Source organism: Genypterus blacodes, unplaced genomic scaffold, assembly GCF_046128005.1.
Source record: "Genypterus blacodes isolate CSIRO-AG114 ecotype Tasmania unplaced genomic scaffold, CSIRO-AGI_Gbla_v1 ptg000332l_1, whole genome shotgun sequence".
In the NCBI taxonomy this organism is placed as follows: Eukaryota; Metazoa; Chordata; class Actinopteri; order Ophidiiformes; family Ophidiidae; genus Genypterus; species Genypterus blacodes.
Genome location: NW_027467117.1, coordinates 325,106 through 348,002, shown reverse-complemented (window position 1 = coordinate 348,002; position 22,897 = coordinate 325,106). Strand labels below are relative to the sequence as shown.

At 46.7% G+C, this 22,897-nt stretch overlaps 3 protein-coding genes across 8 annotated transcripts; 2 read left to right on the top strand and 1 right to left on the bottom strand.

Moving 5' to 3' along the window:
• The first annotated feature begins 1,313 nt into the window (after positions 1-1,313).
• Positions 1,314-3,682, top strand: admb (adrenomedullin b). The gene is made up of 4 exons (XM_076137680.1): positions 1,314-1,399; positions 2,135-2,267; positions 2,367-2,492; positions 2,602-3,682. The coding sequence occupies exons 2-4, from the start codon at positions 2,176-2,178 to the stop codon at positions 2,879-2,881; spliced, it is 498 nt and encodes a 165-aa protein (XP_075993795.1). The 5' UTR covers positions 1,314-1,399; positions 2,135-2,175; the 3' UTR covers positions 2,882-3,682.
• Positions 3,683-5,272: 1,590 nt separating this feature from the next.
• On the top strand, positions 5,273-17,119 carry ampd3b (adenosine monophosphate deaminase 3b). Its single transcript, XM_076137669.1, has 16 exons — positions 5,273-5,537; positions 8,302-8,375; positions 10,520-10,742; positions 10,830-10,998; positions 11,217-11,382; positions 12,084-12,303; positions 12,664-12,793; positions 13,377-13,571; positions 13,973-14,104; positions 14,218-14,381; positions 14,476-14,602; positions 14,965-15,128; positions 15,259-15,379; positions 15,478-15,651; positions 15,775-15,885; positions 16,004-17,119. The coding sequence occupies exons 2-16, from the start codon at positions 8,318-8,320 to the stop codon at positions 16,178-16,180; spliced, it is 2,331 nt and encodes a 776-aa protein (XP_075993784.1). The 5' UTR covers positions 5,273-5,537; positions 8,302-8,317; the 3' UTR covers positions 16,181-17,119.
• Positions 17,120-17,548: 429 nt separating this feature from the next.
• Positions 17,549-22,117, bottom strand: rnf141 (ring finger protein 141). Of its 6 annotated transcripts, none has more exons than XM_076137670.1 (6): positions 22,009-22,117; positions 20,557-20,757; positions 20,011-20,119; positions 19,547-19,728; positions 19,338-19,445; positions 17,549-19,226 (listed from the first exon to the last, which is right to left on the bottom strand). In XM_076137670.1, exons 2-6 carry the CDS (start codon positions 20,691-20,693, stop codon positions 19,076-19,078), a joined length of 687 nt encoding a protein of 228 aa, XP_075993785.1. In that variant the 5' UTR covers positions 20,694-20,757; positions 22,009-22,117; the 3' UTR covers positions 17,549-19,075. The 6 variants fall into 6 exon arrangements, with proteins under 6 accessions (XP_075993785.1, XP_075993787.1, XP_075993788.1 ...); XM_076137672.1 differs by having other exon boundaries at positions 20,557-20,774; positions 22,009-22,101; XM_076137673.1 differs by having other exon boundaries at positions 20,557-20,785; positions 22,009-22,088.
• Positions 22,118-22,897: the final 780 nt, after the last annotated feature.

The window sequence follows — 22,897 nt, the reverse complement described above, 5'->3', positions numbered from 1 at the left end:
CCGACACAGACACAGACACACACACACACACACACAGACACACACACACACACACACACACACACACACACACACACACACACTTTAATTTACATCAGAATCTGTTCAGAAGTGTGATGTCATTCTTTAACTTAACTAAACTTGAATGGATCCCTAGTGAGTTTAGTGAGCTTGCATGCTTCCTCTCCTGTTCCGGTCCATCTCTCCCTGTGAGTGTGTGTGTGTGTGTGTGCATCTCTCCCTGTGAGTCGGTGTGTGTGTGTGCGTCTCTCCCTCAGTGTGAGCCGTCAGCTGTGACAGGTCGCTCACTCCAGTGTTCCATTATTAAAGCTTCAGCGCTCTTTAATGGAAACAGCAAGGAGGGGAAAACAAATTTAAACACACTTTGCTTTTTTTTGTAGTCATTAAGAGCTCACAGATGACTGACTCTGAGCCATCAAGACAGGCGTCTCCTTGACAACTGACGTCCTTCAGCCATTAGCATCACCTGGAGGCTGAAGGGGCAGAGAGCCTTCACCTGAAACACTGAAACACTGAAACACTGAAACACATACAACATGCAAATGAAGCTTGGCACACGTCTACTCTTTCCTTACAGGGCCTCAATAAAACCATCTCTACTGCTGAGGCGCATCGCTCAATTTACAACGCCATTAACTGCACAACAGCCCCGTATAAACACTTCTTCACACACACACAGATGACGCAAGAAGAGGAGGCTAAAATCATTCTGGAATTTCTTTCAGAGTGAAGCAAGAAGCAAAAAACACTCATGTGACCATTCCTCCAAAATACTTGTTGTGACTCACGCACGCACACACGCACACACACACGCACACACACACAGAGCTCGCTCCACAAACCCCCTGAGGATCTAATCTTAGCTGTATTCTGTTCGAATCCCCAGCTGTGTGTGTGTGCAGACGTAGGTGTGAGCCACTGGCACCGTTCCATCAAAAGGAGCAGAACCTTTCCTCTGCCCACTTGACCCTGGCTACAGTCTGACACACACACACCTCTCACAGACAGACAGGTCAGGCTGACAGGTTGGTTATGTGCAGAGGAAACATCTCATAAGTCAGAGCTGCGGAGCAAAGAGTCCAGACGATCCTGGACTCTTTGCTCCAGTAAACAGCAGCGTTCCTGGAGAGCTGACTTCACCAGAATCCCTGCATGTTTCTGGTTTGAACGTCTACATGTGGGGTGGATGGGGTTGACATGAACTGTCCCACAGTCCCTCCCAGTGGGTCTGGCATTCAGGTACAGCTCCCTCCCTCCCTCTATAAAGCCTCTCATGTCAGCAGTGTAAACTCCAGACCTCCACTCATGGTAAAGCTCCTTCAGCCTGAGGAAAGCACCAAGCTGGGCTCTGCTACACCTGCTGACCTGAGAGCCTGAGGTAGGAAACATCTGACACCACTCTGAGGCGATCGTTTTGATCAGACGGAGTATTATTTAAAGACAAGATGGATTTATCTTAAGTTTCTCAGGGACTAATGTTTAGAATAATCCTGATAATCTGGCACAAAGGGTTGAAGGACGATACGGGCTGAGAAGGAAAGTGATGCCAGGATGTTAGGATGTAAGGAGGTTAGGAGGTTAGGAGGTTAGGAGGTTAGGATGTAAGGATGCAAGGATGTTAGGAGGTTAGGAGGTAAGGATGTAAGGAGGTAAGGACGTTAGGATGTAAGGATTTAAAGGTGTTAAGGATGTAAGGATTAAGGATGTTAGGATGTTAGGATGTAAGGGTGTAAGGGTGTAAGGGTGTAAGGATTAAGGATGTTAGGATGTAAGGATTAAGGGTGTAGGGGTGTAAGGATTAAGGATGTTAGGATGTAAGAATTAAGGATGTAAGGATGTAAGGATTAAGGATGTTAGGATGTAAGGATTTAAGGATGCATGGAGGTAAGCAGGTTAGGATGTTAGGATGTCAGGATGTAAGGATTAAGGATGTAAGGATTGAGGATGTTAGGATTGAGGATGTTAGGATAATTCATGATACAAAGCAATTGATATTGTAGTGAAGTTGTGTAATCCAAGCGTTCTTCTTATGGTGCTGCTGAATCCTCTGTAGGTGAAGGAGACTAAACCTGATCTCTCCTCTCGTCCCATCTTAACCCCCTCCTGCCCCCAGGTTCATCTTTCTGTCTTCACCACTGGGAGCTTTCAGCCAAAATGAGATTAGCCCTGCAGACGCTCCTCTGCTGCTGTGTGTTCACTCTGCTCCTGCCCCTGGTGAGAGGAGCCACAGGGGAGAAGAAGAAGAGGTGAGCCCACAGCAGAGCCAGCAGCTCCATCACAACCTGCCAACACGTCTATCACCTCCACTCCTCCTTCACACAGACGCTGTTCTCCTTATGTGGCAGGTTCAGAGTGTGGCCGCAGAGCCGTGTGAGGAGAGACCTGCAGGAGGACCTGGAGGCGGTCAGAGAGATCTGCCAGCAAGTCCATGCTGAGGCGACGCAGGAGCCGGAGGAGCCGGGCGCCCAAAGGTAAGAAGAAAGATCACAGATGATCTCTAGACCTGAACGATCTGTGATGGTTTGGATATGATGCAAGTTCAGACAGAATGTAACAGAAATGTTTCCGTTCCCTTCCCAGTGTTCAGCTGGACTCCAGGAGCAGGAGGTCCCCCATGGCCTCGTCCAAGTCCATGGGCTGTGTGCTGGTTACCTGCTACTACCAGGACCTGCTGCATCGCCTGCAAATCTTTAACGACGTCAGAAAAGAGGCCAGAGCTCCCGGGGATAAGATCGGTTCTGGGGGCTACGGGCGCCGCAGACGCTCCCTGCCGGACTCCGCTCAGCCGGGCCTCAGGACGGGGAGACGCAGGAGGATCACTGGAGGCCGCGGACACCGGACCCCACCCAGAGAGGCCTGAGATGAAGAGGGATGAGGAGGCAGAGGAGGAGGAGGCTGCTGGAGGCTCGTTGCAGGCAGCAGATGAAGATAAGTTCCACTCAGAGGTTCTATTCCATAGCTTTACTATCAGACAGAGCGGCTCGGCCCGTCAGAGGAAACTTATCAGACAGATTGGGAAGACTTGGACGCGATTCCCATCATGGAAGCAGCGCAAGAGTGTGTCTGCGTCAGCTTCAACCAGTGAGTGATGTACGGATCTTCTTCCGTTTCCAAGGTGAACTTGGCAGCAGAGGAAGGAGACGATCCTCGATGAACTGATGAACCCCATTACACACAGACGGAGACGGAGGAGGAGGAGGAGGAGGAGGAGGAGGAGGAGGGCCAAGCTGGAACAGGACTCATCTCAAATATTTGAAATTACTGGACTGTCACACACACACACACACACACACACACACAGATTCCTGACTAAAGCAGTGAATCATAAAGAGCATCAGAAATAAGCTGAAAATCAATTTGTATATAGAGAAATATATGAAGTTACTTTACCTTATATTTAAACTTATAATACTACTATATTTTTATACATTCAAACTCCACTTTATGTCTCATTGTGATTGTAAACTTCAATGAAGTATCTTAAGTGTAAATAATAATGACTTTGTCCTGTATCTAAGTGTGATGTAATCTAATCTAATGTATGTTTGTGTAATCATATCAGTGTGACCTTTATGTCTTCAATCATGCAGCAAATGTAGATCAATCGGAAGGAGGCGATGTGTTAACTGATCAAACACGTAAAGGGTCAAATAGTTTAGTCTCTGTTTCAATGAGCCGCTGCTTCTCACTAAAGAAGCGCTGTGCTGCCATCTAGCGGCTCACTGCTCCATTACATGTAAACAACACGAGTCGACTCAAAACAAAGCACTTTCTGTAACGTTATTATGCTAACGAAGCGTTTGATCTTTGAATCTCTGGCTTTGACATTTATCATCAACTTTATATGAATGTAATAAATCACAGCTGAGTCATAACATCGGCTGCTATTACTTGAAATCGTACTAAAGTGACATAATTTATGTTCCATTGTGGTAAATGTGGCAAATAAAACAAACATATCTAATAAATCAGATCATAGATTTCAGCTGCTTGGAACGTCTCATCTTACAAATCAATAAATAAATGAAACAAGGAAGGAATTTTGTGGTCATTTGGTGACATCATTCTAAAGCTATTGCATGTGTGTGTGTGTGTGTGTGTGTTGACAAAATGTTGAGTAAACTAATTGCGTCCTGTGTGATTCCTTATAAACTACACTGTTAAGCAGCGCCGCACATTCCATCTAAATATAACTGTGATCAGCTGCATCGCATCAGAGGAACACATGTCGTCAAGTGAAGTGAGCCCCAGGTCAATATGTTCTGAATTTGTGTAATCACAGTATTTCAACAGAATAAATGATCCCCCCGGCAAAGAGCGTCCAATTTGGATAAATACAGAGGGAGAGAGGGAGAGAGGGCGAGCTGGAATCACAAACACGCCGATAAGAACCGGATAGAAACGTTCATCGCTCTGGAATTTCACCTCTGCTGACACGGAGCAAAGCGGAGGGCGGCCATGTTGTCCTGAGATGGAAGAAGTTCAGTCAGCAAAGCTAATCTGGATCATTAGAGAATAAAAGGCTCATCAAAGTGATTTTCTCCATAACTTTGCAAACGTGGAATTTAATTTTTTTAGATGAAAGCACGGCTCTCATCTTCTTCTTTTGGCCTTCAGAGGATCATTAACTATGAGGAAGAGGAGGAAGAGGAAACACATGGCGGTACGAGGGAGCATTGAGACAAACCTGAACCTGAAGGCCTCAAACCAAAAAACTCTCTGTTCTAAAGTTTAAAACAAAGTGATGAGAGAGTTCACCTGGCACAGAATCATTTAGAGGAGAAGTTCCCCTTAGCGCCCAGCAGGGGGTGCTGCAGTGAGTCCAGCAGGCAGGAGAGGTCTGAAGACACAGCTCTACTTCTTACAGCAGCATTTTCCTCTCTGTCTTATCTTTGCTCCTGTGTCTATATTACACACAGAGGCAGAATTGATCGAAGTCTTATTATGATTATTCAGGTCTTCCTTAAGTGTGTGTCCTCAGAAACACTGCTTATCTAAGAACATTTGCACTATTTGATGCAGCCAAAGCAACTGTGTGTCCAAGCTCAACTTAGACAAGAACACACACACCATGGAAGGGAAGAGGGGGATGAGAGAAGAGAGAAGAGAGAAGTGCAGCGGGTTTGTAGGGAGTTCTTCTCTCACAGGCCAAAGGGCTCACTGCCTCTTTCCTTTGCTGTGGGCGGCACAATGGAGCTGCACGTTCATTCTTAATCAGGAAACGAGTGGTTTATAAATAGATTCCTCTGCCTTTAGATAGCGTGGTGAGGAAGCTGCGTTGCCACAGGAAGTTTCCCTTTAGCAGATCAGATCGACTCAGCAAACCAGTGTGAAGCCGACGCGTCTTCGCACGACTTTTCATCTGTGTGACTTCCGCCTTTGGCATTGACAGACTTACCTCAGCGGCAGGGAAATAGTTAACCTGTCTGTGTGCCTGCATGCCTCCACACTCTGCTGTGACAAGCCTGCTCTCCTGTCCACTGGCCCTCTCGCACACACACAGAGGTGAACACAGGGTGAGTACACTGCTGGGATGCTTCAGGCTCCACTCTTCTCCTCTGATCTGATCTGTGTGTGTCTGTCAGGTTCTACTGAAGGTTTCTATGTCTATGATGTGTTTATGATGTGTGTGGATGTGTGTTAAAGTACTACAGGCCCACCGGCTGAAGCACTTACAGCTGTAGAACGCTGTGTCTCTTTGCTTCCTATTGAATATGAACAGATTCTGCACTTCCTTCCTCCTTTTCAGAAATAACTCACAGGTAAAAGTCAAAGTGACTTCCTCATGAAGTCGACGGCCGATGTTTGTCTGAGTGCAGAACAGACGACATCATGAAGTTAGTATGTACTTTGATTGATCTGTGAGGCTCATTAGTTACCGACCTGTCACACACACACTTAGTGTTAGTACACGTGTCACACATGCAGGCTCCTGTCTGTCTGCTGTTAGTGAGGATTAACTGGAGACGCTCAACCACAAACAGCTCAGTCTGACTTTACCAGGAGGGTTAGGGTTAAAGCTGCTGTGTCAGGTTGGAGGTAAAAGTATTCAGTCGTCTGTTATCTGATCAAAGACTCTTTTCTGTCTCTATTATTTCTCTTGTCTCTGGTTCTTTCCCGTGGGAACACATATCTGGGCCCGGGTCTCCAGGGAGTCACTGTTTGGATTCTGAGTCACGGTGTTTTCTTCTGGTGGAGATTAGACTGAGCTCAACCCAACACACACACACACACACACACACACACACACACACACACACACACACACACACACACACACAGAGAGAGAGAGACAGAAACATCACAGCTCACACACTGATCACTGTACAGCTACACACTGATCACACCTCCACACCTTCACACACACTCCTGTCTACCTTCATCTACACCTCCTCCAGGATTTACTTCTTGGAAGAACATCCAGCTTTAATTTCCCCTGGGAGATGAATAAATTATACCTGTCTTGCCTGTCTACCTGTCTATCTGCCTCTGTCCTGTTGTTTACTTGAACTTCTCCTCCTCCTCCTCCTCTCTCTTGTTGTTCTCTGCAGACTGGATCTCTGCTTGTGTTGTATCTAAACCTTTAATCCCTCTGTATAGAGCCTCTGCTATATGACTCTACAGTCAAACATAGAGCTGCAGAGCTAGAGGGTAAAGCAGAGGAGGGCGGGGCTTCAGCTGCAGGTCGCTGCACTCCATGTCTTTATCAAGACAGGACTTGTTGTCCGGGCTTCTCCTCAGACAGAGGCAGCTCGGCCTGACTCTCAAACTAAATGCCCAGATTTGGCCTGAAAGCAGCTCGTTACGTCATCGACTCTGTATAGAGGGGCTCCTGAGGGACGGACAGAGGGGCAGAGACCAGAAAAACAGCCGAATGGAATCCTGCCTTTATGTACATTCTCTCTATGAGGCGTGTCGCTCTCACGCTCGCTCGCTCACACACACACACACCCACACACACACACACACACACACACACACACACACACACACACACACACACACACACACACACACACACACACACACACACACACACACACACACACGCACAGTCACAAAGGAAACACCAACCAAAGAAGAGATAAGATAAGGTGGTTTTAAACCCTATCTAAACTGGAAGAGATCAGTCAGAATGCAGCTATACATCGTCATGGTTGCAGCAGTTCTTAAACATTAGACTTCCTTAAAAGGGAATGTTTACATGTCCTAGTGTTTACACTCTGCTCTGAAGGAGACTGCAGATCAGCTGTCAGACTTTATTTGCATTTCAGCACAAGAAACAAAAAACAAATGACTTCTTCAGGCTGTCACTCTGTTCTCTTTACAGTCTGTATGTTCATGTCACATGTGCATCTCTGCTCTTATTGGTGACTTCAGTGCCTCATTAGATGCAGATTCTCTCTTCATCCTGATGCTGAGTCGCATTTCATTGCACTCAGCTGTTAAAACACTCTGAGCTGATATCCAAGCGTTCGAGTGTCCATTTTCATTTTCATCATTTGAAGAGCTGTAGTGTGTACTGTAGTGTGTACTGTAGTGTGTACTGTAGTGTGTACTGAAGTGTGTACTGTAGTGTGTACTGAAGTGTGTACCTTAGTGTGTACTGTAGTGTGTACTGTAGTGTGTACTGTAGTGCGTACTGTAGTGTGTACTGTAGTGTGTACTGTAGTGTGTACTGTAGTGTGTACTGTAGTGCATACTGTAGTGTGTACTGTAGTGTGTACTGAAGTGTGTACCTTAGTGTGTACAGTAGTTTGTACTGTAGTGTGTACTGTAGTGTGTACTGTAGTGTGTACTGTAGTGCGTACTGTAGTGCGTACTGTAGTGTGTACTGTAGTGCGTACTGTAGTGTGTACTGTAGTGCGTACTGTAGTGTGTACTGTAGTGTGTACTGTAGTGTGTACTGTAGTGCGTACTGTAGTGCGTACTGTAGTGTGTACTGTAGTGTGTACTGTAGTGCGTACTGTAGTGTGTACTGTAGTGTGTACTGTAGTGCGTACTGTAGTGTGTACTGTAGTGTGTACTGTAGTAGGCTGCACTTTACACCACAGTGAGTGTTGTGTGGACATTCGACTGAGGCCTGCAGCAGGAAACAACAGGAAACACTCAGACCAACACGGCGGCTGAGACTCGCTGCCTGTTTCCTACCTGATATCACCAAAGCAGCTCCTGATGACAACAATGACATCATAAATGCCCCAAGGATGAATGACCTAAGGAGAGTTGAGTCATTACAGTGACATGATTAAAGTGTGGATTGTTCCCTGTTCCCTCCAGATCACCAAACGTCAGCATGAAGAGGAGAGACACTCCGCTCTTCAAGCAGCAGTCCACACCGTGCTTTGGGAAAGGTGAGTGACAGCAGCTGCTCTCCTCTCAGTCACCAGGTGGATTATTACACCGTGTTAGTGTGTATCTGCCCCAAAACGACAACAACAGCAGCTCTACTGAGTCTCTACTGTGCACACAGAGCTGCGACGCCTGCAACTGTGTTTAAATACCAAGAACCTTATTCACAAGTCTCTGTTTACTTTTTCACAAGCCGTGATATTTGTGCGGACCCGAGTCAATATTTGAGTTAGGAGATGATGTAACAAACTCAAAGCCACACCTTATTTATGATGACTAAACAGCTTTTTGCTCTCTCACACTGAGGCTTGAGTTAAACTGCACCACAGCAGGAAACACAGAAGCAGCCAGCCTCTCCCCCTCCTGGTTCAGACCTCAGAGAGCCCACGATTTGGTCGACGCTGCTCCGCGTCGACCAATCACAGAGATGTGTATTGTCTCACGTGTTAGCTGCCAGCTGTGACATGCCAGCTTGGATAAGACGAGCCGTCAACAGGTCGCTGTCAACTCCCTAAAATAGAGACAGGGACAGACACTCAAGACAGCAACAACCAACAGCTGCATCACACACACACACACACACACACACACACACACACAGGAGCAGGAGCTTATAAACAGGAACGCACACACACGCACAGGCAGACAGAGTGCAAACCTCACAGACCTGAGGAGTCTTTACAGTGTCAAAGACAGTAACACACCGGAGCCACAGCTGAGAGCTCGGTAGCCTAGGAGACAGAGGCAGATGAGAGCTGAGGGACCAGGAGATAGAACCAACAGACAGAGACACACAGCCAGACATGAGCCACAAAGCTGTTCAAGGTAAGAGACAAACAGAGCAACCACCTCAGACTGAGCTGCTGTGTTATGATGCTTCACACTGTGAGGCTCAGGGAGGAAGCATGAGGCTCTGAGAGGCTCTGAGGGGACGCCGCTCCACTCCCACGCCATCAATAAGGTTCACACCAAAGACGTGAAACACAAATACGTGATGGGCTGAGAACTAAGAATGTTGAATGTGTTGATTTCAAAGATCCTGTAAAGTGATGAATGAGCATGTAGGTGAAGTACGGCCGCACACTGATCTGTGCCGTGCTGACAGACTCACACTCAGACTCAGACTCAGACTCATGCAGGTCAGGCTCAGTGTTTGGGGTTGGGATGTAAGGTCAAGGTCAGCATGAGTCTGGGCAGCTGTTCATGCATGCAGACTGTACACACACACACACACACACACACACACATGCTGTCAGGAATGATGGCGTCGGAAAAATTCTTGGCGAGGAAAAGTCTACAACCGATCCAGTGTGATGGAACGGTGTCATCTGTGAGCGAACACCGGCTCTTACATGGATCCAGTTACATGAGAGCTTCTGGTGGGAGTGCAGATTAGCAGCAGTGTGTCAGTGTGTGTGTGTGTGTGTTTGGCCAAGTGACCCACATTAGCAGTCACACCTTTATTAATAGAAGCTGTGATGGTGTGATGATCAGAATCACAACACATCTACACAGAAGATAGTGTTGTTGTTTATGAGCCAGAATCAGGTCAGGATACAAACCATGCTTTGAAAAAAACTGCAGCTCGATGCAAAGAATACACACACACACACACACACACACACACACACACACACACACACACACACACACACACACCCTCTGGGTTGCGTGTCTTCCTCAGCCTCAGTGAGACTCCAGCCTGCAGCCTCGTCTTCATCTTCATCATGTTTACTGTAACGTCCCCACATGTGGCCGACACTGAAACCCGACTCGGCCACTCTAGACGTGTTTACTGCTCTGATTTAAGAGGAAGAGTTGCAAAACAGGTCCGGCTCAGGTCATCAGTCAGTCAGTCAGCTCACCTTCAATCTCTGAGGCCTCCTCTTCATCCTGCTGCCAGTTTGACTTCCTGTCACCACTGGGATAATGTTTCTCCTCCTCTAACGCCGCCACATCTCATCACCACTCAGCACTCAAGAGTTAGTCAACCAAACCTACCCAGAATGCTTAGGGTCTGATCCACACGAGATCAGAAGATGAAGATCTCTGCAAAGTCTTCATCAATCTAAACCGACTCCATCTCCACCATCTTTGACTAAACCTTTAAATGTCATGTCTTCTCTCTCTCTTCTTCATCATTCAGAGGCTCCCCGGCATTTCCCAAAGGTCTCCCTGACTGAGGAAGATGAGAAGGTGCGTCTGCTTGCAGAGAAGGTGTACGCCTCCGCCCTGCAGCAGGAGGACACCAAAGAAGCTCTGGCTCTGTTCACCGTGCCTGAGGACTGTCCCATCGGCCTGCATGAGGACAGGGAGAGGACGCTGATGAAGGAGATCGCCGAGCAGCTCTCAGAAGCGAGCGTGAAGAGGTGGGGTTAGAACACTTTGTTTATGTTCTGTGTTTCCTCTCAGAGCCAAAACGATCCTCATACTTATCTTTGCTTGTGTTTCCCCAGGAAGAAGAGTTTCAGGATGAAGCGTTCTCAGTCGGTGGCTCAGCCCGTCTGTGGCGACTGGCCCCTGGCTGCCATGACACCCGTCTCTCCAACCACGCCTGAACCAAGCCTCCCAGAGAACTACCCAGAGTTCCAGAGAGTTACCATCAGTGGAGATTACTGTGCCGGGGTAAACATGGACGCCAGCCTCCAAACAAACACACACAAGTGTCACTATGGGACACAACAACAAGGAACACTGAGCAGAATCTAATCTATAAACTTCAACCAGCATCTATTGAGCTCTAGATGGTGTTACACTTACAGACACAGGATAGATTCATCATTCACAGTCCGGTAAAGGACTTAAACCAGTCGATATGTGTCTGAATGTGTTCACATCTACAGGTTGCGGTTGACGACTATGAGCAGGCGGCTAACAGCCTCCTGAGAGCTCTGTTCATCAGGGAGAAGTACTCCAGGCTGGCCTACCACCGCTTCCACCGCACCACCGCTCAGTTCCTCCGCCAAGCAGAAGACAACCAGTGGAAGGAGGAGGATGAGATTTTGCCAGGTACAACTCCACAAATGCGGGGGGCATACAGCCATGGCACACACACACACACACACGGAGCCAGAGACAGATTACCACATCCTTCCTGAGCTATAGGACAGTGAAGAGGCGTGTTGTAACATCTCAGATCTTTATCATTATTTATTTATTGAGTTTGTTTTCCTTACTGCTCGTCTCCAGCTGCTCTCTGCTTGACTTGGTTTCTTCCAGTCGTGTCTCACTTCACTGCACCTCCTGCCCCCACTGAAGCTGCCAATCATGCTGTATTAACATCCTATTCTTCTGTTCAGAGTAATAATCTTTCTACATGAGGTGTTTAAAAGTTTATGAGTCGCCTCAGATCTCCCTCAGTGACTTGACTTCACTCCAGAGGCCTCTTTACTGTAATGACTGACCTTTAGTTGCATTATTTCACTCATATTTCCTGGAGTAAAGCCTTCCTGCTTGCAGCATGAGTGCATGAGTGCAGATCCAAAATGGCGTCTAGAGCCAATAATCTCATAATCTCCAAAGTTCAGCAGCAGAGAACACTTGTGTTACAGTGTGTGTGTGTGTGTGTGTGTTCCATTGTTTAGTTAACACAGCTGAGCGTCAGGTTGGTACTCGTGCATTCAAATCAAATTCAAACTCTTTGCAGCGTCAGTAAACACAGGCAGCCTCATTTTAATGTTATAACTCCAGACGTGTGTTTGTCTCTTCAGACGTCTGTCCCTGCCCTCATGAAGGAGAGGACCCGTACTCAATGGAGGGGATTCCTGAGGACCTCAACTATGAGCTGAAGATGAAGGACGGCATGGTTTACGTCTATGACAGCGTGGAGGCTCTGAAGCAGCAGCAGCCCCACGGCCTCCCCTACCCAGACCTGGAGACCTTCGCCATCGACATGAGCCACGTCCTCGCCATGATCGCTGACGGCCCAACGTGAGAACACAACTCAACCCAAGACTTACATCCTGGTTCAAGCTACTGTTAAAACTTGAATTTAGAATGGAAAAGCAGATAAGTTCAGTCCTCAGCATGTTAGGAGAAGGATCCATGACTTACTGCTCATTTCTCTCAACATTGACATTCAGAATCCATGCCCTTTTACTTTACTTCTGTGTTAAACAGTTTATTAACAACAGATAACTTCTTCTCTTTGTATTTAGTTGAGTCTGTGTCTCACCCTGATGCCTGTAGCCTCTCAGCTGTGAGTCTGTGAGCCTGAGTGTGTTCATGAAACTCATAAAGTCAGCAGGTGAGAGGTTTGATTCCTGTCTTCTTGTCTGGTGTCTCTCACAGGAAGACCTACTGTCACCGGCGTCTCAACTTCCTGGGCTCTAAGTTCTACCTCCACGAGATGCTGAACGAGATGGCCGAGCTGAAGGAGCTCAAAGGAGTTCCACACAGAGACTTCTACAACGTCAGAAAGGTCGGCAGGTGGCATAAGTACCGTATCAAAACTACAGTTGAGATGGATTTCACAACAATGGAACCGGTCTGTGGGCACTCAGTCGTGTCTTCATCACAGATACGTGAGCAGATAGAGAGAGAAGACAGTACAAACTAGATTTGTTTGACCTCAGCTTCCTCTCTTCAACTTTATTTGATCCTTCATGTCCTCTGTTTCTGTCTGGATATTAATTTATAGCTATTTTATGAGCGTTTTACTGAACACACTGTACGCCTGTCTTTCATAACAAACCTCAGTGTTTAACAGAAGAGGAACTTGGCGCTCCAACTGTCATGTCCAAAACAGGAAGTTGACATTCCAGGTCAAACCATGTTGGTAGATAGATAATAACTGACTTTTCTTACTCTTAAATATAGAGTTTTTATAGTATTTGTATGTTTTGGTCAATCTCTAAATGAAATCCCATCCTCCTGGTCTAGATCTTGACTCCTCAGGCTTCCCTTCTGCCTCACTGCTCATGTCAGACTCAGTTTCATGTAGAGCTAGCTGCTTTGTGTACACCGTACACACTGACACTGTGTGTGTTGTGTGTCAAACACAGGTGGACACACACATACACGCTGCTGCTTGCATGAACCAGAAGCATCTGCTCAGATTCATTCAGACGACCTACAAGACAGAGGCGGACCGGCTGATCCTGGAGAAAGGCGGTGAGAAGTTCACCCTGAAGCAAGTGTTCGACACGCTGACCATGGACCCCTATGACCTCACCGTGGACTCACTGGACGTCCACGCTGTAAGAACGCCTTCTTTACTAGAATGTAACACCGGTCCAGCCAAAGTGCTGAAGTCCTCACTCAGGTCTGGACTCCATAACTCCATCCAGGCTGCAGATTCCTGTATTGATAATTGATAAGTATAGTATATCAGATAATGACTGAGTGTGCCTGCCAACAGGGAATCTGCTGTTTGTACAAAGCTAAAGCACATGTTTCACCAACCTGTGTTGGCTGACACACGGATGCAATTACCAGTGTTCCTGCTCCTCATGTGGTGTTACGCAATTCAGTCTGGACTCGCATGCAGAGTCAGCATAATGACTAATGTGATGAAGATCAATACAATCAGGCTGTCCGAGTGGAAACGCCATCTTCAATCAATAAGATTCACCCTCTAACACAAAAATGCTTCTCTCAGGGGAGGCAAACATTTCATCGCTTTGACAAGTTCAACTCTAAATACAACCCGGTGGGAGCCAGCGAGCTGAGAGAGATTTACTTGAAAACAGACAACTACATCAACGGAGAGTACTTTGCACGCCTCGTCAAGGTGTAGTACTGAGAAACAAATCATAACAACAACAAAGCCAACAAAGGGATTTCTTTGAATTTGGGCGATGACCTCACATGACCGACATGTCTGTGGTTTGGCGTCTGTTACAGGAAGTGGCCGGCGAGCTGGAGGAGAGCAAGTACCAGCACGCCGAGCCTCGTTTGTCCATTTACGGACGCTCTGCCAGTGAGTGGGACAGCCTGGCAAACTGGTTCATCCAGCATAAGGTCCACTCACCCAACATGAGGTGGATGATCCAGGTCCCAAGAATCTAGTGAGTGCTCAGCTAAAGCCACAAGGGCTGATTTAGAATGTTTGTGATTTTAAATGTTTGTGTTGATACTGATTTGAGTCTCTTTGTCTTGCAGTGACATTTTCAGGTCAAAGAAGTTAATCCCACACTTTTCTAAGATGCTGGAGAACATCTTCCTCCCCCTGTTTGAGGCGACAGTCAACCCACAGAAGCACAAAGCGATACACGTGTTCCTGAAATATGTAAGTGCTTCTTTCAAAGGTAACCTGGTCATCAGCATGAAACTTAGTAAATCCATACCAGACAGGAAGTCAGATTTCAGAATAATCAATGCTGTGGAATAGGTAGAGTGTGTTTGATGCCGGTAGGATCAAACACACCCTCAGGTTGTTTCAGTCATTCAGCTGTTCAGTGAACCAAGGAAACAGAAAGAGATGAAAGAAGCACAGCACTCCCCTATAAACCTTTTCATCCAGCATCCAGGCTTTAAACTGTAGCTTCATCCTAAACACAAGAGGACAAAGTCTTACTGATTCATGCAATACTGATGAATAATGAATGTTATCTCTATGTTCCTGTTGTTGTTGTTGTTGTTGTTGTGTAGTTGACAGGATTCGACAGCGTGGACGACGAGTCCAAACACAGCGACCACATGTTCTCCTACAAAAGCCCCAAACCAGAGGCCTGGACCACAGGGGAGAACCCCCCCTACAGCTACTACCTGTTCCACATGTACGCCAACGTCATGGTGCTCAACAACCTGCGCAAGTGAGTCAGCAGGGCCAACCAACGCCAAATCTCTTTAGGCCCCAGAATCTGCCGTTAACTGCCAGGTGCTAATTGTCCTTTTTTGCTTATTATCTGTGATAAGAGTGTATCTTTCTCTGTGCCTCCCCAGGGAGCGAGGAATGAACACTTTCCAGTTCCGTCCCCACTGTGGCGAGGCCGGCTCCATCACACACCTGGTCTCTGCCTTCCTCACGGCGGACAACATCTCCCATGGGCTCAACCTGAAGAAGGTGAAGTCCTGCACTGTACCTCCAGCAAAGGTGGAGACAAACTGCAGATCATTGCCTTGACATTCCTGTGGTGTCTACACTTTCCCCTCCCTCCCCAGAGTCCTGTGCTGCAGTACTTATATTACCTGGCCCAGGTCCCTATCGCCATGTCCCCACTGAGCAACAACAGCCTGTTCCTGGAATACTCCAAGAACCCCCTGCGAGAGTTTCTCCACAAAGGCCTGTGTGTGTCGCTGTCTACTGACGACCCCATGCAGTTCCATTACACCAAGGTCCGAACGAACAACACGACCCTGACCAAACCTAAGATTTGACTATAATGACAAATGAGTCTGCTTTACATCTGATCTCATTCTTAATGATTCACTGGCTTCTGCTCCTTTGAATGCTTTCAGGAGGCCTTGATGGAGGAGTACGCCATCGCAGCCCAGCTGTGGAAGCTGAGCACCTGTGATCTGTGTGAGATAGCCAGGAACAGTGTGCTGCAGAGCGGCCTCTCACACCAGGTCAGTGCAACCACAGCTCACCATCAACAACACAGAGTCTAAACACTCAGTGCTGATCTCTTCATTCAACTACAGCTCAATATGTAAACATGTCATCCACTTCCTCCATCACCCACAGGAGAAGAAACACTTCCTTGGTCCCAACTACCTGCAGGATGGACCAGCGGGCAACGACATTCGGCGGACCAACGTGGCCCAAATCCGCATGGCCTACCGTCACGAGACTCTGTGCAATGAGCTCAGCTTCTTAGTGGAGGCAGTGAAGGCAGAGGAGAGCCCCGTTTTCCCTGAGTGATCCAGCAAGGCAGCAGAAACAAACTGGGTATGTCCTCAGGTATAAAGAGACACATTAGACAGCAGCTATGGGTAAGAAGATCCTCCTGACCCATCTCTACAGAAGGGGCTTCATACCATTTTGTGTTGACTTCAGTGTCTCATGATGAAAACTTGACTTTTATGACATGCTTATCCACTTTCCTAGTTATTGTGTACCTCTCTTTAATGGTATAGTTTAGTTTAGTTTAGTTGTTGTTTTAACAGATGTGAGGAGAGGAAGAATTGCTTCAGTGCACTCATGCCGCTTCAGATCAGGTCAGAGGTAGCCACCATCCGCCTCAGAAGGGAGGAAGAGCTGCATTCACTGTGCTAATAATGTGTGTGTTTGTGTGTGTGCTTGCGTGCGTGTGTGTGTGTGTGTGTGCAGATAAAGCCACTGTGCTGCAGCTAAGCGGTGGAGGCTGACTGGTTGTGGTCGTCTCCATCTTATCTGTTATCAGCACAGCGTTTTGTGTCAGCGGCAATTTGTTTGCAATGTTGTTTCCAATTTGACTAAAGCTGATTCCATGAGGGGTTCTCTGTGTGTGTGTGACACATTCAGTGTCACTGTCTAACCCCTGGTACACTCACAGTCATGTCAGTATTCAGCTTTTGCTCCTTTTTGTTTTTCTATACGTATATTTTTTCCTCAAACTTAACTAAACATACAACTCTTTCATGGTCAGTAGGAGCCTGAACGCGCCACGGAGCTTTACGTTCTCTCTCGCTTTGTTTTCACCTGTAAATTCGGTTAAATTCGGTTTGTTTGCATTTTGTCCTCAGACCCACGGAGCACAGGAGCTTACAGTTCGACTGGGGAAAGTCATTTTGAGGCTTTCAGAGATAGTATTAGACTTTTATTACTGTGTGAACGTGCCGAACACCGACAGACACCCAGTGTAAACATTTGGTACCCAAACGCCTCACAAAGCAATGGCCGCAGTTAAGTATCGCGCGCCCCCTAGCGGCTGGTTTAGAACCCTACACAAACGCCAGAAGTCACATTATGGGATGTAATTCAAAACAGGTACCTCCTTCACCTCCGTCCTGCTGCAGTCACCTCACGCTTACTGTCGCATTCATATGAAGTTTTACATACATGTGCACGCACACACACAGTACAGGGATGACGTCATGATCGCCACTGAAGTAAGACAACATTGATGTTTTTGTTACTCAAGCTTTACTCCGCGTGTTCGTAGAAAGAAATGTGATGAATGTCTTTTTATACAAAAACAATTCACCCGTATTTGTATGACTTTGTTAATCTTTTAATAAACCTGATAAGACACTATAGTAATGTTGTGATGTCGATCTGTTCTAAAGAAGAAGAAAAAGCCAAGGTGCAAAAAATTGAGTTTCTCTTTATTATGCAGTAAGATTCTATTTTCTTCATGTTTTCATGTTTTCACGATCATCAGCACTTTCATTAGAGTAGATACCGCCACCTAAAGGCGGAAACATCTCATTACAGCACTGACTGAATACATCCTGTGCTTAAACATTGTTTTGAGTTCATGATCAGAAGCTTTAATCTCTTATTTTAGACATACAGTGGAATCTGAAGGAGCTGGTTATCTTTGTGAGGAAAGTGTATAGCTGCATACGCTTCAGTTTGTATAAACAGCTTTAAAATGATTTTAGTGTTTCATATCTGTCACAGGTCATCTTTGCTCTAAACCTAGAGACTTCCCAGTTGTAGAGCACAAACACAGAGGAAGGTGTGGAGGCTTCAAAGCGCCGTTTGTCAACAACGACAATCTAAAATGACACTTTCCCCCCACACACATTACCTCATATTATTATTATAATTTAACTATGAACTAAAGAGAAAACAATCACATCACAAACATGAGCAGGAGAAGTAAACATTGTGATCTAGTCGCTGTTATATTTTGTGTAGAATACTTTGAAGATGCATCATTTCACTCAACAGAATATAAATGTATAATCCTGATTAAGGTTATTATTACATCATCACATCTTATGAGATGATTAAGCGTTGAACTCATTCACATAAACTAAACACAACTTCATGTAACGCTGCTTCACTTCAATCTGAAATTAAAGACGCCACAGTAATTCTTCAGCAATCTGATTGAACTTAAATTCATCTTAAATGAGATCTAGACAAAGTAAAAAAATAACAGTACAAAGATGAAGATAAGTGAGCAGTGGTTAAGTCCAACAGTGAAGAAGACAGCGGGTCAATCAGCCTTAACCACCCTTCAGTCCTGTGCACCAAGAAGCTCCAGGTCCCCGTGTCAGAGCCTCACCTGGACCAGAGGAACACTATAGGTTCACATCCCACAGCTCATAAAGCTCCTCATGCTAGCTGAGACAGGACAGACGTTTACCTGGAGAAACATTTGGCTTTAAAGTTGTGCCAGAAATTCAGGCAAGAGTCGAACTTCTGAAGAATCAGAGTACTGAACTTCATCCCTCCCTTCCCTCATCTGTTCACGTCATCAGAATGTGAACATAACATTCCACCGCCCCGCCCAGCTTTAGGTTCAGATCAACCTGGGTGTGTGTGTGTGTGTGTGTGTGTGTGGAGTTAGTCCATACAATCTATTAAAACATATAAACATTGAATTTGCAGTTAGACATTAGAGATACTGTTTATACCACACACATTTCCCACAATGCACCACACGGACCGTGTGTGGGCTCCAATACACGGGGATGCCGGAGCTTCATGAGACACGGAGGAGGAGGAAGAGGAGGAGGAGGAGGAGGAAACTGTCAGGTCTCTGACTCAGAATAAGGAAACCAACAGGAGATCAGCCTTTCTTCTCTTCAGTCACTCTGTGTGTCAACATGTAAAGTCAGTGTATCTACATGTAAGAGGTCGCCTCCCCTTCTGCGTGGAGGGTTAAGGCCTGTGTGGGTGCCCCGCCTCATCAGCCAGGTTGAGGATATAACCGGCGATGTCTTCTTCTGTGGGAGCGTCAGACATCACCCAGGACTCGTTGGCTGCGGTCACTTGCAGACGACATATGGGACAGTTTCTGCTCTGCCCGCTCCTGCAGAGACAAAGGGCACTGTGCTGAGGGACTGATGATGAGGATGATGATGAAGGTTACATCATTACATTACAGGGTTTATAAAAGGATTGATCTTAAAGTCGCTCTCACCATTTATCGATGCATTTCTGACAGAAGCTGTGTGCACAGGGCAGAATCAGGTCAGACTTGCCGTCCATGCAGATGCAGCACTCCTCTTCATCAGTCAGCTGCTTCACTCTGCATGAGAACACAAACACAGGAGGGAAGAACACAACCTTAGACCTTACTGGGATGATAACTCCAGAGAGCTCCAGGTGAGTGTGTGCCGCTCCTCTGACCTGCCCATCCACATGCTGGCCTGGCAGGAGTCGGTGGAGGGCAGCTGGGCAGACGGGCCCTCAGTGGCGCCCTCTGCAGACAGGATCTCTGCTGCCTGACTGGTGACGTCGTGGTACAGCTGGATGAACTGGTATAGGTTCATGATGCGGGACGCTTCCAGCATTCCGTTCTCCTTGTTGATCTACAGAGCAGTGACATGACTTAGTATCTGAGTGAGCATGGAGCTGAGGAGGATAGTGTGAATATGGAGCAGACAAGGGGTTAAAGAAGGCAAGCATCTGTCTGCTATGAGCCTCAACCTGATACAAAGACATAAAGATACTCAAGAATATAATCACTGACACTCAAGCACACACAACACAGCAGAGTGGTCAGTCGTCAGTGTTGGCCTGTGTGTTCCACAGCTGCAGGTGTGTGTGTGTGTGTGTGTGTGTGTGTGTGCATGCTTCATCCTCAGTCTCACCTTAGTGCAGACGATCCTGACGGCCACCTTCCACAGGGCCGAGGCATCGGAGCCTGGCTGCACCTCAAACAGCAGGTGCTTCTGCTGTCCGGCCGCCAGCTTGGCAGTGCTGAGAGGAAGAGGAAGGTTTACACTGCATGTTTGTGTGTTCTGTACTGTGGGTGTATCTGCTGCCCCCCCGCCCCCTCCCCACTCCCTCACTGTGAGAGCGAGGAGTCTATATTTAAAGCAGCACACACAGGGGCAGAGCGTCTGGGGAACAACATGAGTGAATAACTGGCTGAGTCCCAAATGGCACAACAGAACCACAGCTCCCCAGAGGCTTGCTTTCAAACACGAGAGCTTACACTGAGCTACAAAGCATCCAGTTAGACAGATAGAGGGAAGAATGTTTCTGAAGTACACCATGTACCTGAACCTATCAGATACAAATGTAATATTGTTGATGTACACTTTAATTCAAAAGCAAACATTCTTCCCACCTCCTCCCCCGAGCTGGACGTCTGCTAAAGGTCCTGCTGAGCAAACACACTGTGTCAGACTTACACGTCGTTCAGCTCAGACACCCTGGCCAGAAACTCTTCGTAGGTGAGGAAGCCACTGTCCCGCACGAGTCCAACGTGTTTCACCAGCTTCTCAGGCAGACGGGTCATCACCGCCTGGCCTGACATCTGCTGGCCCATCCTCACGGCAGCACGAACACAGCAGCACAGGCAGAAGACCTCACCTCATTCAGTGGAGGGAAGCCTGGAGGGGGGAACAACCTGTTAAGACACTGAAGAGGCGAATATGAGCGTCTGTGCAATTCACTTCACCGCCACTAGATGTCACTGTGTCCTCTGTTTTAAAAGGGGAATTTGTAACACACATATTATTCTACAATCCTACATTAATACTATATTAATACTATATGTGTATGACCGTGCGGTGTGTTTTGACACCGTACAACGTTACACAACTACAACGGCAACTCACTCAATAAACACCAATAATGGAGAAGTTCATGTGATGCAACGCCCGGTCCAATACTTTATACTTAGTATCATGTGAATTATAAATCATGTGACTCTTCATTGCGCTCTGCAGTTTTAACGCCTTATTACTTTATTGAATCTTGATACTGGCACTATAATGTCACTTTGCTTTGAGCTGCATTTCAACATAACAAATAAACGGCGGTTTTCTTGACAGTAACTATCAAAGTAAATATCAAAAACGAAAATAGTAGCTATCCAAGTGTTGTTGAAATGGAATATAGTTGTATATTTTTGTCCATAAATACTCTATTGTAGTCTATTTCATTTAAATGTAAGCATTTGTTCCGCTTCAGTCTCGATTTGAAGCTAAAGTAAATAAAGACATGTCTGTGTAAATGTGCAGCTTACTGACAAATAAAAAGCATTGAACAGAAACTTAAATGACTCCATAAACACCTGCAGATCATTTTGAATACAAAATAATGCTTACAGTTATTCCAGAACAGCGATTTAACTAAACAACAACCAGGAGGGTCGAATGCTAAATAACTCAGATTGTTACACAGTAAACTCTGAACACAGTGTTTCAGATCAAAGTCCTCAACCTTTATCCTCTTATTTCACAATTTTAAAGTCATGTTGTAGTTATGGCTCCGGTCCGGATCTACACCGGTGCTTTTGTCGTAAGCGGCCCGGCGCACAGACGTCACCTCCCGGCCGCACTCAGGCTTTATGTCGCCGTGTAGCTGGAGGCTAAAGCGCTGACGTTTGTGTCGCAGCAGTCCGACATGAACTCCGCCATCACCGCGGCTCTGGCAACGCTTCACTCTCTCTCTGTTCACGTCATAACACTTAATAACACTGAAGAACATGGAGGCTACAGGCTGCTGCTCCACCGCGGCGGGCTAACGGGCTCTGGCAGCAGTTAGCACTCGGCTAATCGTTCCAAACGGGGCGGGTTAAAGACAGAAGCCCAACTATCTCCACATCTTTATGTTCACTTAAGATGGCGGCGTCTTACCGAGCTGAGGCTCATCAGCGGCGGGAGTTTGGCTCCAAACTTCGGCACGAGCTCCGCACTTGGCCGCTGTTTGTTTTGACAGACACTCGCCGCCGATTGATGACGTCAGGCGATGATGTACCTGTTTGTGCGAGCTGTGGTGATGAAGCGATGAAGCGCAGCACTGCATCAACTGATCACACTGAGCGTTAACACCTGCTGGCGTCTGTCTTCTAATCAAAATTAAAAAACATTTAGTGTCTTTATGTGTTTTATTATTTGTTATTAAGCTGTAATCATGTAGCTCTGATAAGTAAATACTTCACTTTGTGTCTGTAATTGGCATTATAAAGTGTTTATTCTAATCAGAAAGATTTTTCTGTCTCCCATTACTGAAGGCAGAATACTGATTACAGAACAGAAGACTGTGTGTGTGTGTGTGTGTGTGTGTGTGTCAGGGCCAGTCTGAATGTGCACACACTCTGTCCTCTGGATGAGACGAGATTCTATTTTCCGTCCAAGGCCTCACTTGAGGTTTGGCTGCGCCTGTGGCCCGGCCATCTGCTGTAAGCTGGCTCACCCGGTACCTGAAGGGGGCTCACCCAGAGGGAGAGAGCAGCTCGCACCGATGACACCTGTTACACTCCATCTTCAAGAAGGATTCTCATTGAAAGGCTTTTCCAAATAAATGTCACTCTGTGCTCCTGGCAGATTAGAGGGAGAGAAGAGAGGAGTTTGCTTTGGAACATCCACCCACCTGCTTCAGGGCCATGGGGGGACTGGAGCCTCTCCCACTGGGCACTGGGCAGTGTCCACCAGTCCATCACACACCACAGCATGAAATATTAATCTAGAGAAAAATAACTTGTGGGATTGAAAACTAAATGAAAACAAGTGAATCCAAAACAAT